We start from the raw sequence: 16,478 nt of genomic DNA, 5'->3' as shown, positions 1-16,478 counted from the left end.
ATTGTTCACAAAGCACCTTAAAGAATTACTAACTTGCTTGATTTAATATACCTCTTTTTTTTTAGGATGGAGTCTTACTCCGTCACCAGGTTGGAGTGCAGTGGCGCGATCTTGGCTCACTGCAATCTCCACCTCCCGGGTTCAAGCGATTCTGCTGCCTCAGCTTCCCGAGTAGCTAGGACTACAGGTGTGTGCCACCACGCCTGGCTAATTTTTTTTATTTTGGTAGAGATGGGGTTCACGATGTTGGCCAAGATAGTCTCGATCTCCTGACCTTGTGATCCGCCCACCTCGGCTTCCCAAAGTGCTGGGATTACAGGCGTGAGCCACCGTGACCGGCCGATTTAATATACTTTTAAAAGTGATTCAGTTAAATTCATTTGCGTGTCTTCACTTATCACAAGTACTGTTGGTTCACACTGAGCACTTAACTCATGAATCTTTCTGTTGGAGTTGCCATTGATTTTGTGGAAATACAAGACTGAGATAAATCGGACTGCCAGTGATGTGCCTACCTTCTAAGAGCACAAACTAATTTAGTAATTCTTGTACTACTCAGTGTATTTTGGGATGCCATGCTAAGGAAAACTTAAGTATTTGCATTAACCCTTAACACTCAATCTTCAATACAACATACAGGAAGGCTGAAGTGCTTCAAGTTATTTATGTCAGTATGACTCTTAATTTTGATGGGTCAGCCAATAAGACACAGAATCCTTGTTCAAATTTGTTTTAAAGAAAAAGATAAATACAATTTTCTTTAAGCAGAGAATCTACCATAAGACAAGAAAATTAAAAAGAAATAAACTTCTTACCAATGTCTTTATGTGTGTTTGAACAGAAAGATTGTGCCGACAAAGATTTGCCAATAATCCTAGACAAGGCATTTTTAACTCATCTTCAGAAGATTGACTGTTGTTTTACATTGGTGTTTTGTTTAAAGAAAAAAACAGTAAAAGAAAAAAAGCATTAACATCATTCTAAGTCAAAATGACATAGTTAAGTTTATACTTTTCAATTCCTTTTTACATGCCAAAAAAAAAAATCTAATTAACATGAGAAGCCAGGGAAACTCTAAATAGTATTGATCATTTATCTCTTGTTTTAAAACCAAATTACCCTATTCAATTCCATCATGAAAACGTGGAAATAACTGTCAGTGTGGACCACGTGCTGTTTCATCAGTATATTTTCCCACAAGAATAACTACACAATTTTCAGTTTCAGCAATTTTTTTCTGGCGAAATCAATTCAGTCCATAAATTTTTCTTATGAAAATTAAAGCTGCTTTACAATTTTTTTTCCTTTTTACATTTTTTCACCAATGAATGAGGTCACATACTTTTACAACTTTTGATCCTTAAAATCATCTGGGCGGAACAAATAAGAATCGGAGTCTCACTCAGTTTACATAGTTAGAAAATGTTATCTAAGAAAATTGATCTACCACATGGTTATAGTTTAAAAATAAACAAATAGACTATTTGATTTTATGTTTGATTGCATACTTACATGTGATCTATCAGGAAGGTAATTAATTCATCTATATTGGCACCAGAATAGAAAATTTTGACATTATATGTTAACTTCTGTAGAAGTTGAATGCACTGAGAATAAGAAAATAGTTATAAATATAAACATTATAAAAACATCACCTGCTTAAAATAATGGACTATCAGACACATTCTGAGCATGTCCTTTTCCATTTCCTAAAACACTTTTTTTAAAAAACACATATAAAGTAATGCAAGAACTTTAGGGCTCTTCTCTCAATTCACACATTTCTATGTATTCTGTCTCAGAACATGGTTATAAACCTTGTTCACTTAGTCATCTTAAACTTGAATGCAGGTTGGAACACATGTAGTCCATCAATTAGAAGATACACTTCTTCACATTTTATCATCTCCAAAACTGCATGTCAATTTAATTGGTGATGTTTTTCTTTCTTACAACTGATGACATTTTAGAGTCAATGAAATATGAAGAGCTTTGAATCTATATTAAATAAACTATATCTATAGCTTTAATTTTTGTAGAACGTTTCCTCCACAGACTGAGACTAGATGCCAACTCACATTACAATTTTAATATAAATAGCTTATGTCTCAAAACACAGACATCTGTGTTTATAAGTCAAAGCAGTTATAATGTAGATTTGTTTTTCTTCAATAATGGTGCTAGAAATGGATAAGCTCCTCTTCTCTAGAAATATTTAAATTGTAGTATGTGTGCAACCAGCTTTTAATCAGATGAACTGCGCCTAATTACGTAGTATTTATTACATAGCACATATACACTGTAAGTCAGCAGTTTATGACAGAAACTATCAATTTTGATCTGACAATAATGAAAGGGGAATATACTGTGTGGGTGTGTATACCTGCAAAAACACCGAATCAGTGTGGCTGCTCCGACAAACCACTCCCGCCAGCACACTATTCAGATTATATGTATTCTGAAGACAATCTCTGGTTTCATTGTCTACAGCTGTAAGTTAAAATAAAATAGCACAAAATATATCATTTTCTTATAAGGTTTTCACAGATAATTCATACAGAATTTATTTCATATGAATTTATCATTAAAAAAGGTATGATATGGCTATTTTCTTTTCTATAACCCTCCAATTCATAAGTTCAAATGATTTCTCTATGTAAAATAAACTTTACACATTTGTAGCAAGCTTTTTCTTTGATACTAATTTATTTTAGTATCAATTAAAATCTCTTACTTTGACTATTAAAAGATTGTCAATTTATGGTATATAACCAAATGGAATACTATTTGGTTATATAAAAGAATGTATGTCATTTGCAGCAACATGGGTGGAACTGAAGGCCATTATGTTAAGTGAAATAAGCCAGACACAGAAAGAAAAATATTGCATGTATTCATTCATGTGCAGGAGCTAAAAGAGTTGATCTCATGGAAATGGAAAATGACAGTTACCAGAGGCTGGGAAGAATATGGGTGAGTGCGTGGTGATGGGAAGGGTGAGGAGGGGGAGCCGTTAGTGGGGGAGATGAAGACAGATTGGTTAATGGATATAAGCACACAATCAGATGGAATAAGTTGTAATGTTTGATAGTAAAGTGACTATAGTTAACAATGTATTGTATATTTCAAAATAGTTACAAGTGAAGACTTGAAATGTTCTAAATACATAGAAATGATAAATCCTTGTTTGTGATGGATATCCTAAATACCCTGAATTGATCATCACATACTCTATGCAGGTAACAAAATATCGTACATACCCCATAAGTTTGTATAAATATTATGTATCTGTGAAAAAATTTAAAAAGATTATCATTTCAATTTTTCTGTAAACCCCAAATGCTTCTAAAGTATAAATGTTGGAAGTGACTGGCATATTCATTCAAACTGTTGGTGGATGTTAGAAGTGGAAGAATCTTTTTGGAAAGCAATTTAGTAATGGTTATCAAATTTTAGAATGATCTAGAAACTCTAAAGGAATTTAACAGAAACACACTAATATGTGAGCAAAATTACACAGAATGTTCACTGCACTATTGATTCCAATACCAAAACTTAAAGAACTTTGAGTGTCCACTATTAGGGGAATAGTTGAATAAATTACAGTACCCTGTAATTATGGCACTAGGCAGCTATTAAAGATACCGATATGGAAAGAAACATCTGGTGCTCCGCAACCCCATTTGTGCTGAAAACAACCAATTAAAGATTTAAAACTATTGTTACAGCATAGAAAAATATCTGCAAAGAAACATATCAAGCCATGAAATGAGATTATATCCCCAAAGCTGAAAAGATGAGGGCTGGTGGTAATGGGTACAGGCTAATTCCATTTTACTCTATGTCTGGGCTGTCTAATTTGGCAGCCACTAGCCTTCATGTGGCTATTTAAATTGAGATTAATTAAAATTAAAGATTCAGTTCCTTAGTCCATTACCCACACTTCAAATGTGTAATAGCTCCATGTGGCTAGTGGCTGCTATATTGGATAACAGTTTTAAAACCATTCTGTCACTGAAGAAAATTCTATTGGACAATGTTGCTCTGTGTTAATACTTCTGGATCACTAGAATTTTTTGAACTATGCATATATTATTATTATAATCACACAAAGAAATATCCCTACTGCCCTGGACCAAACTGGGATAAAGTGACCACTAAATGAACATTCAAAAACCAGGCCAGGCGCGGTGGCTCACGTCTATAATCCCAGCACTTTGGGAGGCCAAGGTGGAACATAAGGTCAGGAGATCGAGACCATCCTGGCAAACACAGTGAAACCCCGTCTCTACTAAAAATACAAAAAATTAGCCAGGTGTGGTGGCAGGCGCCTGTAGTCCCAGCTACTTGGGAGGCTAAGGCAGGAGAATGGCGTGAACCTGGGAGGCGGAGCTTGCAGTGAGCAGAGATCGCGCCACTGCACTCCAGCCTGGGCAACAGAGCGAGACTCTGTCTTAAAAAAAAACCCAATATCAGTACTTTTACCTTTAGTTCTAAATTCAGTGTAATCCATTACAGAAGATGATTCTTTGATCAGTAGCTATGACTTTCTAGTGGTGTATTTAATACTGACATTATGTGTGGGGTTTTGTTTTTTATTTCGAAAGTAGTCCAGTATTTCCCAAAGTGCATTCTTCTCTGTAGAACACTGAACCTTTCACATGCTTCAGATTCCTTGGTCCAATATTTTTAGAAATGCTGCATAAAATATTTCCCTCTTTCAAAAGATTCACAATGAGCATTAGATTGAGAAGTCTTGGAAGGTGAATCATTCTTTAAGAGATTCTATAACTAAGCCTGCACTTTAAAATATTGTTCATACATCTTCCAAAAACTAAAAAAGAGAAATTAAATGCATTACCTAGTTGAGACAGCAAACCAATAATACTTAAGATCAGTGAAGCACTTATGTTGGGGTCTTCAAGTAGCTCTACAAGGCAACTCAAGCATTCACTTGTTAATATCTGATTTGATGTAAATAGTCGTGTGAGTTTCTGTCCAGAAATTACCTATAAAATAGTAAACAAAATGTGTTGGTTAAGAGATGGCAATTTTTATCTCTTCTCCATTTCAAATAAACTCAGTTCCTTCAAAGTGCCACTGCTACCTTCCCAATTTAAAAATTTCACACATGTTGTGAAAAATTCACCCCTGCCTAGATTACCTATCAATTCCCTAATCCCTCCCTCACTAGCTAAAGTAATCATTTGGATCTCAGTCTAAAATAATTTCCACCAGGAAGCTTTTCTTAGCTTCTTATACTATCTCAGTTAGGTCTGCCTATTATACTACCCTACAGTACATTATATTTCTATTTCCTAAGTTAGCAAACTTTTGAGTTCCTGGCAATATTTCTCCTTCACACTACATGGAACATGCAATGAAGGCATAGCCTACAAATCTGCACTCTACTACCAATATATTTACTTTGCAAATAAATTCTAGTACATTCTACTCACTTTGAGGGAGAAAAATGAAAAATGAAGCCCAAAGGGTAGCTATGTGATTATTCCTTCTGCTCCTTTCCAAAGACAATAGGTGAGCTCAGAAGTTAAGGGAGTACAAAGAAGGAAGTGAAAAGTGAATCTTTTTTGAAGTAGCAGGCAAAGCATTGAAAAATTTTATTTCTGATTATTCCTTTTTTTTTTACTTTCTTGTAATCTGTAAGCCACATACATGCATGCACAGACACACACAAACACACACACACACACACACACACACACACACACACAGAGTGAGAGAGATGAGAGGAGGTAAAGCTGGAACTGAAGGCCAAAAGCAGTTGTCACAAAGCATGAATTTTCAACACACTTTAGAGATGTATTTATTATAAAGCGTATCTTTTCTACAAAGATGGAAAAACCATTAGTTACCTTAGCATAAGACTAAATCTGTCCTGAATACTTATTTTAATAAGATCAAGCCTAAGCAGGCTGCTTTAGCATCCCTCTAAACTTTCCTTTCTGTATCCTCCCTTTATTCTCTCACCCACATCAGTTTTTCTTCTAAAGCTTTGCTGATAAAAGTTTCACATTATCTGTTCCCAGGGAGTGTTTTAACATTACTAAAGTAAAAGTCTATAAGAGAAAAAATAAGTCCAAATATGAAAGTACAGACACCAGTAACAGATATTCTGGGGTAGGAAATACTCTGGGCATTACCCTGTTGCTTATTTATAAATCTAGCTCTCCAGAGTCAGACATTTTCTGTTTCAAAAATGATTCTCTACAGGATTGGTCCTGTATCTCAATGACATAAATTGTCTAACATGTAATAATTAGATGTACTAGGTAAAATAAAAATTGCTTTACAAGTTTTTCCCTTTACTCATATACACTGAATGTCTTAATACAAAGATAATTTATTTTAATAATAACTAATACTTATATAGCGCTTATCTTGGCCTAGGCATTGATCTAGGCACTTAACATATGTGAACTCTTTTCATCTTCATAATAACTCTATAAAGTAGGTACCACTATTTTGTTTTGCAGATGAATAAACTGAGGCACACACTGATAGTAAAGAAGCACAACTGGAATTCATACCCAGGCAGCTTGGTTCCTGAATTCATGCTTTTAATCACTACACAAAATTAGTGCTATGAAATACCATCATTAAAAATCAGATTAGCTCAGCTTTGCCAGTCATCAAACATTCAAAGCCTACACTCTGCATGGGGCTATAAAAAAGGGTGGGAGAAGTAGAGAAGAATGAATAATCTCCTTTCACATGATACCTATCTCTCTCTGCATACTCAGATCTCGCACTCATGAAGTCTGCACAAAGACATTCACCATTAAAAATACAAATACTGTCAACCAAAATGGGTAAAGTTAAGAAATATGAAAACATCAAGGATTGGTGTGGATGAGTGATGGCAAATTTCACATATTGCTAGTGGGAAGGCGAAATGGCCTATTTCAGAAAACTGTTTGACAGTTTCAACTAAAACAGAACACAGGCCTTCTCAATGCTCTAACAATTCTACTCCTAAGTATAGAAATGTGTGCATATATCCCCAAAAATGTATGAAATGTTTACAACAGCTTTATTCATAATTCCACCCAGAAATGTAAACAACCCAAATGCCTATCAACAGGCAAGTGTATGTAAACTGTGGTACACTTATACAATAGAACTCTACACAGCAATAATAATAAAAAAGAAATGAAGTAGTGGTACCTGTGCAACATGAATTTCACAGATTATATTGAGTGGAAAAGGCCAGACACCACAGTACATACTGTATGAGTCTACTTACCTGAACCTTACGTGAAGGGGCAATGAAGAAACCCTATGGGGCTAGAAATATTCTATATCATGATACAGGTGGTAGCTACTACTCTACCTATATGTTAGCTACCAATATGGTAGCTACGGTACCTATATATTAAAAACTATCAAACTCTTCACTTAAGATTAATGCACTTTATGCTCTGTATGTATGTTATCCCTTAATTACAAAAAGTCCTTTGTAGTAGTAATCTGAAGCCAGTGCTCTTCATACCTTTGCAACAATGGTAGAAGAGTTTTCTGTAAACTCCTTCAAAGTTTAGGAATACAGTAAAGGCCCCATCCCATATTTTGTTTAAGTCTCTCTTTTTTTTTGAGACGGAGTCTCGCTCTGTCACCCATGTTGGGGTGTTGGAGTGTTTGTGGAGTGCAGTGGTGCGATGTCGACTCACTGCAACCTCAGCCTTCCGAGTTCAAGCGATTCTCCTGCCTTAGCCTCCCGAGTAGCTGGGACAACAGAGAGACGCCACGCCCATACAATTTTTGTATTTTTAGTAGAGATGGGGTTTCGCCATGTTGGCCAGGCTGGTCTCAAACTCCTGACCTCAGGTGATCCGCCCGCCTCGGCCTCCCGAAGTGTTGGGATTACAGGTGTGAGCCACTGTGCCTGGCCTTAAATCTCTTTCAATGCACGACCTACCTGTTTATTCAAAGAAAGATAATGTTTCAGAACAGCATACAAAATGCTTAACTCCCAATTTTTAAAATAAACTGACGCCCCTGCTTATTCTGCGGCTTCTGGAATCTATGCTAATTCAGAAGCAAAGCCTTAAGCATTTAATAGCTAACATTTTAATTATTAGGTTTGCAGATACTTCTTAAGTAATGAATGAAAAAGAGAAAACAAATGTACTTAGGAGATGGGCACCTGAAGTAGGGAGAAGAGGAGCACCAGTGAAGCTCAAGAAAAGACAGACACATTTAATACCACAGCAGATTGACTAACACCTGAAATCTGCTCTACTACTTGAAATCATTTTTTTCTGTAATATTTTACAAATCTTTGGCACATTAGTCTTTTGTCATAGGGTTAATATAACAAATACAATATATTTTAAAATTATGTTCAATTCTATCTTAACAGAAGAAAGCTGTGACACAGAGAGTTAAAATAAGCCTTAACTCAGCTTTAAAAAAATTAAACTGAGGTCAATGTTAGTTTGAATTCCGTAAATGCAAAACAAATGACAGCAGAAGATTAAGATCCTAAAACAAATGGTATCGTCTGAACACATATCACTAGAACAGAAAAAAAGGCAATTCAGCATTCTAGGATTAAAAAACTGTGAGCAATGTATTTTGGTAAAGAAAAAGGATTACGCTTACTAAGAAGGGGAACTGCTTCTGAAGGCTGAAGTAATGTTTTTCAAGTTTGAGTTCAACCCGAGTTCAAATAAGAGCAGGAAGCAACAAATTCAATTATAGATTACCGAAGAGCAAAACCAAGTTTTAATCATGACTTTCCGTCACTGAGAACAGCTGTGTATTCAGGGCTTGGTTTCGTAGAAAAACCAAAACTAGAAGCAAAGGAAAAGATAAAGCTCCGAGCTTTTTCGGTTCCCTACTCGAAACACAGCCTAAACTTCCCAACCTTTTGCCCCATTCCCACTTTTCCTAGAGCCTTCAGTGGGCGCTCTTGCCTCTCGCTGCGGCCAGCGGAACCCCGACACTCATTCGCCTTTACCAGTACGAAAAGACAACAGACGGATCGAAGGACCGTCCTTTCTTTCCCAGGCTGGGGCCGCCACTCCTCGGACTCACTGTGGACTAAGAATTACTAGGGGAGCCCCATCTGTCCTCCACCCCAGAGCCTCTCACCTCCAAGTGCCGCAAAAGCTGAGTGGCGTTCGCCTCTGACTTCACGGCTTTGTACTGACTGATAGTCAGGAGCAAGGACTTCAAGCAGGCAGTAGAGTCCATCGCACCGGCCGCGGCCTGGCTTGGGGACCACTACCTCCCAGCCTGCGCCGGCCTTTAGCTTTCGCCGCGCTTTTTTTGATTTTTTTTTTTTTTCGGTCCCACCCCCTCGCTCCCAGAAGCTTCCGGATCCGGTCGGGCTCCGGAAGAACCTAAGCACCCTGGTGGACCGTTCTCGGTGACGGCCGGGGTGGGTCGGGGTCGAGGTGTTGTGTGTGTCCGGGACGGGGGTTGGGAGCCGCCCCAGCTAACCCACCCTCGTCTGAGAGGCCGCGAGGTTTCGGCTTGAGATCCCGTGAAAGCGAGAAATCTCGCGATTTCTCGGGAGAGGCATCGGTTAGGCGAAGGCGATTCCTCGTTCAGCTGTGCGCTCTGTTTTCGTGCGCTTCCTCGTCCTTCATGCTGGATGGCCAGTTTTTCCTTTGTGCGTCATCCTCTACCTGAGAAATGGTCGCTTGCCCCTAGTCTAGACACGGTGAGGAGCTCCCAGGAGAAGAATCTTTGGGCCCTAGATTTTGAGGCGGCCTGGGAGGGGCCTCGTTTTTAAATCTCTCCTACACCCGCGCCTTCTGCCCGGGGATGGTAGTTTCTCAGAGTCAACCTATGGACGTTGGCATTATGTGGCAAATTAGTCATGCCCTGACCATAGTATTTGTCACATTTATTCGAGAAGGCTACCTCCTGCTGACCCTGGGCCAGGTATTGCTCCGGAGGGTGTTTTCGTTAGCGTCAGTTTTTGTAAGTGAAGGTGTCTGTTTCTCTCTGGCGTGATTGATTGTTTTATAATTCTCAATGTCTACGAAAATGGCACTATTATTTGCGTTTTTTTGATCGGAGATAACTTAATATTATTGCATGTGTATATAATGAAGCGAATCAGTTACTGGTTTTGGAGGTTTTTGCTTAATATTTCCTGACGTCGAATAAAGCTTTAAAAACCGGGATGTAGAAATTGCAAGAATAGGGTACATTTCCATTTAATTAAATCGTTTTTTAGAAATCATGTTTTTTCACTTCAGAAAGCATTTTTTGAATTACTAGATTTTTGAAGACAGGTTTGGTGTTTTGGTTTTGTTTTTTACAAAAGTTTAAAACGAAATCTGAAAGGTAAGAATGATTTAACCAGTTGGGACTTTCATGTAAAAATCTTTGGGTAACTTATGTGTTCATTCATGCTTTCATTCATTCCGTAGACAATTATAGAGCGTGTAACATGGGTTAGAAACTGCCGGTCAGGGCACAGAGATGAAGATAGTATCCCCTGCTGCGAGGGAACTGTCTAGTAAGGGAAACATAGAAAAAAGTATTTTTGAAATTCACCACATAAATGCAAGGCACCATGCAGTAACATGCAGCAATGGTAAAGAGTAGAGAGCCAGGTTGCTTACAGATTCTAGCTCCGCCTTTGACGCTGTGACTCTAGGCAAGCTCTCACTACTTCAGAATCTTCTTTAGGTAAAATCTGGCCAAGAGAAATACCTGTTTCGTAGGACTGTTCATTCATTGAGAATCTATAATGTGCTAAGCACTTTTCTAGACACAATAGATTCAGTGAATAAAACAAAAATACTACTGGCATGCAACTTACATTCTGGTAGGGAACCAAATAATAAGCACAATAAATAAGGAAAATGATATAAGGAGGAAAATAGACGTTATTACTCTAGAATAATGTTGGTAATTGATAAGGGAAATGGGAAGGTCAGGATAGACCTCATTAAGAAAGCAACATCTGGGGAAGTGCTTCAAGGAGTTGAGAAAGGGAGCCGTATTCTATGGGAAAACGTTTTTAGACAGGAAATGGCAGAGAAAGACCCTAGAGTGAGTTACTGTGTGCCAGGAACAACAAGGATGCCATGTGGCTAGTGTAGAAAGAACGAGGAGGAGAGGAGTAGAGATGAGGTCCTATACAGTCTTGGAGATGGTTAAAAAATGAATTAATATAAAGTGTCAGCTATCATCTGGCATAATTAAGTTCTCAGTGTTACAGTCAGTGGCTCATTGGCAAATGAAATGATCAGAGTTTGATAGTGTTAGACTTTTCATCTGTACTGACAAGAGTGTCAGCACCGTCCGCATTCAGAACCCCAGGGTAATGCTCAAAGTTGCCTGCTATCAGTGCCATCTTTGTTGGATTTTGACTTAAGCAGTCATACAAATTTTGCATTCTCTTCTGTATTTAATATCAATGTCTTTCTCAAAAAATCTTCACCAAAATTGATGTTGTAAGTTTAGTAAGATGTACCGTTTCTAGCTGTGATAAGTCTTGACATTTTTAATCAGAGATATTTGCATATCCTAATTTGAAAAACACTGATCCATACTTTTAGGCCTCAAAAAGGGAAGAAAAGGAAGAGGAGGCCAGGAGCAGTGGCTCACGCCTTTAATTTCCAGCTTTTTGGGAGGTTGAGGCAGAAAGACCTTGAGCCCAGGAGTTGGAGACTAGCCTAGGCAACATAGTGAAACCCCATCTCTACAAAAAATGAAAAAATTAGCTGGGCATGGTTGTGCTCAGTTGTAGTCCTGGCTACTCTGGAGGCTGAGGTTGGGGGATCGCTTGAGGCTGCAGTGAGCTGTGATTGTGCCACTGCACTGTAGCCTGGGTGGCAGAGTGAGACCCTGTCAAACAAAACAAAACAAAACAAAACAAAACAGATGAGTCTAGGTCCCGATGACCAAAGGCCTTAGTATCCTTAAACTTGGACTCCATCCTGAAGTCCATGGCAATCTCTGATTTTAAACTGGCACCTTGTCTAGTCAGATTTGTTTTTAGGTTGATTACTCTGGCAGCTAAGTGAAATATGGTTTTGGGGATAAGACTGGAAAGAGGGACACTAATTTTCTGGAGCTTTCTAAAGGATAACCAAGATAATTGAGGTGGAGATAGAAAAGAGGTGACAAATTTGAGAAATATATATGAGGTAAAATAGGTAGGATTTGGTGACATACTGAATATGAGGAGTGAAGAAAGGGATGAGTCTAGCAGATACTAAGTTTTTAGGTTGGATGAATGAGAAGATACAGATACCGCTGAGTTAGTTAATAGAAAGTATTAAGGGTATGCCACGTGTGGTGGCTCATGCCTTTTATCCCAGCGCTTTGGGAGGCTGAGGCAGGAGGATATCTTGAGCCCAGGAGTTCAAGACCAGCTTGGGCAATATGGTAAAACCCCATCTCTACTAAAAATAACAAAAAATTAGCTGGGTATGGGTGGTGCATGCCTGTAGTCCCAGCTACTCAGGAGGCAATTGTTTGAGGAACGCCTGAACCTGGGAAGTCAAGGCTACAGTGAGCCATGTTTGCCCCACTGCACTCCAGCCTGGCAATGTGGGCAACAATAACAAAGAAAAGTATTCAGGATATATTTTATATTCAATGAAATGTTATATAGTTTGTCATACTGTCTTGTTTGATTCTTACTATGTTTATTTCTCACTACGTTTATCCTGAGATTGGTTTACATAGACTTTCTACCTATATATCATCTGCAAATAGTTACCTCACCTCTTCCAGTATTTGCTGTCTTACATTATTGCATTAGTGTAAGCTCCAACATATGGAAAATCATGATAACTTTGAACATTTTTGTTATATTACTTAATTTAATGAGAATGAACAATGTTTTAACACAGTATAATTTGTGGCTTTTCTCATGTTTAAGAGATTGGTTTTTATATCTGTTTCATTCTAAAAAATGTCTGTCAAAAATTACCTAGTTTTCACATTTATGTATTTTATTTTTCACTTTAAAATTATAACACAGTAGATTATGTTGCCTTTTTGTTCTTGGGGTAATAATAGTTTACACTTATTGAGCATTTACCATGTGCCAAGCACTATTTTAAGGAGTTTCTACTTACCTATCTAATCTTTATATAACAACCGCATGCTGTAATGATCGCCATGCTACAGATGAAAAAACTAAGACAGAGGAAGGGGAAGTAATTTGCCTAAGGTCACGCAGACAGTAGTAACAATCCTGTTTTCTATGCTTCAGGCTTTGATTTGCTGGTATTTTATTCAGGATTTTATTACATACCTGTTTATAAGTGAGCATTTTCAGTAATATTTTTCTTTATTCTCACATCAAATTTGGATATTAGAAGTGCTTCATTTTTTTTATGCTGTGGGATAATAAGAATCAGAAATTATCTGATCCTTATAGGCTGTACACAGCTGGTCTGTAAAATAACTAAGCTTGATAGCTTATTTAGTGGTAGATGGTAGAAAATTAGCAAATATTTGAATTTCTTGTTTTGTTTTTTTTTAGATATGGTTTCACTCTCTTCTCCAGGCTGGAGTGCAGTGGTGTGATCACGGCACATTGCAGCCTTGACCTCCCCGGGCCCAGTTTATCCTCTCACCTCATCCTCCCTGGGACCACAGGCATGCCCCACTATGCCTGACTAATTTTTCTATTTTTTGTAGAGATGGAGTTTCATCATGTTGCCCAGGCTGGTCTCAAACTCCTGGTCTCGAGTGATCCGCCCACCTCAGCCTCCTAAAATCCTGGAATTATAGGCGTGAGCTACCATGCCTGACCTTGAATTTCTAATATAGTTATAGATCTGATCATTTATTCTGCCTTTCCGTAATTTTAGATATAGAGTTTTTTTAGCATAATAATTGTTTCTCTGTATTAAACATTTACTGATAAAAAGTTGTATTCACTATTCCAGTAATTCTCTTAATCTCATGGTTTTAAATTTCCATTTTCATTCTAATGTTATCTATATTTTTTTCTTAGTTGAGCTTTCCAAGGGTTTATCCATTTTATTCAGCTTTTCAAGAACCACTTTCATTTTATTAATTCTCATTTTTCTTTGATTTTAGAATCACTAATTACTGTTGTCTTTATTAACTTCATCCATATACATTCATACATTCATTTTTTATTTACTTTGTTATTTTTCTAAGTTTTTAAAACTTGAAGTCTTAGTACATTTCCTCTCTCTATACACACACACACCCCCTTAACTTCTAAGTTTGGGGCACTTGTGCAGGTTCGTTACATAGGTAAACTTGTCTCATGGGAGTTTGTTGTACAGATACTTCATCACCCAGGTTTTAAGCCTAAGACCCATTAGTTATTTTTCCTAATCCTCTTCCTTCTCCCACCCTCTGCCCTCCGATAGTGCCCAGTGTGTGTTGTTCCCGTTTGTGTCCATGTGTTCTTATCATTTAGCTCCCATTTATGAGTGAGAACATGCGGTATTTGGTTTTCTTGCATTAATTCACTAAGGATAATGGCCTTCAGTTCCATGCGTGCATGTTCCTGACAAGGACATGATCTTGTTCTTTTTTATGGCTGCATTCCTTACTGTATTTTTGCATTAAAGTCATTTATTTTATGCCATGTATTTTATATTTTGGTTTTGTGTTTTTTTCTTCACAGCAGAAGGTGAAGGCTAATAGACCAAAAACTTTAAAAAAAAGTAGCTAAACATCTCCATTTCACTTAAAAATGTATAATAATTTTAACCCATCAGGTAAATACATTTTTAAATGCTGATAGTCATTTATTCATCAAATGTTTATTGAATGCCAGTTCTTTTTCAGAGATTAGATTTTGTTGGTGAAATAGACAAACCAGAATAAGTACTGTTAAGATAAATAGAATGCTGTGGGAACACACGGTATTTTTTTAGGGTAAAATATTAAGTATCCGATTCCTCCATTCTTCAAAGATTGGCATAAAATTTCTCTTCGTGAATTTTTGTTGTTGTTGTTGTTGTTTGTTTTTTGTTTTTTTGGCTTTTTTTGGTTAGGGGAGACAGCATCTCACCTGGTTGCCCAGACTGGAGTGTAGTGGCATGATTAATAGCTTACTGCAGCGGCCGGGCGCGGTGGCTCAAGTCTGTAATCCCAGCACTTTGGGAGGCCGAGACAGGCGGATCACGACGTCAGGAGATCGAGACCATCCTGGCTAACACGATGAAACCCCGTCTCTACTAAAAAAATACAAAAAAACTAGCCGAGCGAGGTGGCAGGCGCCTGTAGTCCCAGCTACTTGGGAGGCTGAGGCAGGAGAATGGCGTAAACCCGGGAGGCGGAGCTTGCAATGAGCTGAGATCTGGCCACTGCACTCCAGCCTGGGTGACAGAGCGAGACTCCGTCTCAAAAAAAAAAAAAAAATAGCTTACTGCAGCCTCCAGCTCCTGGGCTCAAGCAATCCTTCCACTTTAGCCTCTGAGTATCTGGGACTACAGGCAAGCACCGCCACACCTGCCTAATTTTTAAATTTTTTGTAGACACAGGGTCTCGCTATGTTGCCCAGGCTGGACTCAATCTGCTGAGCCTCAAGCAATCCTGCCTCAGCCTTCCAAAGTGCTGGGATTACAGACATGAGCCACCACACCCACCTGTAAATTTTTATTACTGTCTGTACTTTAGATTTTGCATAGATATTTTCCGTAATTTATACTTTCAGAAACACACCTGATGGAAGTAAGTAACACTTGCTCGGCATGTTGTAACTCAAATGTAGTGCTGTCTAACTCCTTTATTTCTTCTGGAAAAATCTAGAAAGAACATACTGTATTCTATCCTGAATGTTATCATCTCTAGTAACCAGGGTTTAAGTAATAGTAGATGAATTAGACTGAATGAAGACTTGAATTATAGTTTTGACAGAACTGCAGAGTTTGCAGCATACTAAGTCTTGTAATATGGGAATTATACCAGGGGTGTGAACACGGGGCTAATTGTTTATTCATTCATCTCCTGAATATTTAATGAACCCTTGATGCTAGGTCCATTTCTATGTTCTGGGGATACAGCAGTGAATCAAATAGACAAAATTTCCACCCAAGTTGTTTTCTTATAATGGGGGATATAGACAATAAGGTATATAAGTAAAATTACATGAATGATAGTAAGTGTTAGGGAGTGAAAAAAGGAAGGAGGAATAGGAAGTATCAAAGTCAGGACAAGGTGTTACAATTTTAGATAGGATGGAGTGCTAATTGATGTATGCCAAATAACAAATCACCTCAAAAACAATGGTTGAGACCATGAGCATTTATTTCTTGCCCACAGATTTGTGGTTGATTGCAACCAGATCCAGGCCTGATTTGACTGGGTGGCTCTGCTTCAGCCTTCTTGTGGGGAGGGGCAGATATCTGGATTTCTATTTAGGTTATGTTGTGATGTTAGACATCCGGGAGAGGTTGAGTAGGCTATCAAATTATTGGTAGTTAAAGGAGTGGTCAGGGTTGGAGATAGAAATTGAAAGCCTTGAGATTAAAAGATATAGGACCAAG

The 16,478-nt window shown here is 37.9% G+C and overlaps 2 protein-coding genes across 8 annotated transcripts in view; one reads left to right on the top strand and one right to left on the bottom strand.

Annotated features, from left to right (window-relative positions):
- The window catches only part of CIP2A (cellular inhibitor of PP2A), a 39,167-nt gene extending 29,670 nt beyond the window's left edge, over nucleotides 1-9,497 (bottom strand). Inside the window, exons 1-5 of the mRNA XM_033211362.1 lie at nucleotides 9,118-9,497; nucleotides 4,862-5,009; nucleotides 2,384-2,490; nucleotides 1,513-1,607; nucleotides 816-912 (exon numbers count right to left, since the gene is read on the bottom strand). Of these exons, the coding sequence (XP_033067253.1) occupies nucleotides 816-912; nucleotides 1,513-1,607; nucleotides 2,384-2,490; nucleotides 4,862-5,009; nucleotides 9,118-9,219 (549 nt within the window). The 5' untranslated portion in view covers nucleotides 9,220-9,497. The remainder of the gene's footprint in view (nucleotides 1-815; nucleotides 913-1,512; nucleotides 1,608-2,383; nucleotides 2,491-4,861; nucleotides 5,010-9,117) is intronic.
- Nucleotides 9,498-9,534: 37 nt separating this feature from the next.
- Nucleotides 9,535-16,478, top strand: part of DZIP3 (DAZ interacting zinc finger protein 3) — a 97,760-nt gene continuing 90,816 nt past the window's right edge. For 4 of the 7 annotated variants that reach the window (XR_004437122.1, XM_033211360.1, XM_033211359.1 and 1 more), the window contains exon 1: nucleotides 9,535-9,691. The gene's annotated coding sequence lies outside the window, so the exon portion shown is untranslated. Of the gene's footprint in view, nucleotides 9,692-9,819; nucleotides 9,955-16,478 lie in introns of those variants that run through there. The other 3 variants (XM_033211361.1, XM_033211358.1, XM_033211357.1) reach the window with 3 other exon arrangements.

This window comes from Trachypithecus francoisi, unplaced genomic scaffold (assembly GCF_009764315.1).
Source record: "Trachypithecus francoisi isolate TF-2019V2 unplaced genomic scaffold, Tfra_2.0 Lachesis_group0, whole genome shotgun sequence".
NCBI classification, from domain to species: Eukaryota; Metazoa; Chordata; class Mammalia; order Primates; family Cercopithecidae; genus Trachypithecus; species Trachypithecus francoisi.
The sequence above is the reverse complement of the archived record's forward strand: the minus strand, read 5'-3'. Positions and strand labels throughout refer to the sequence as shown.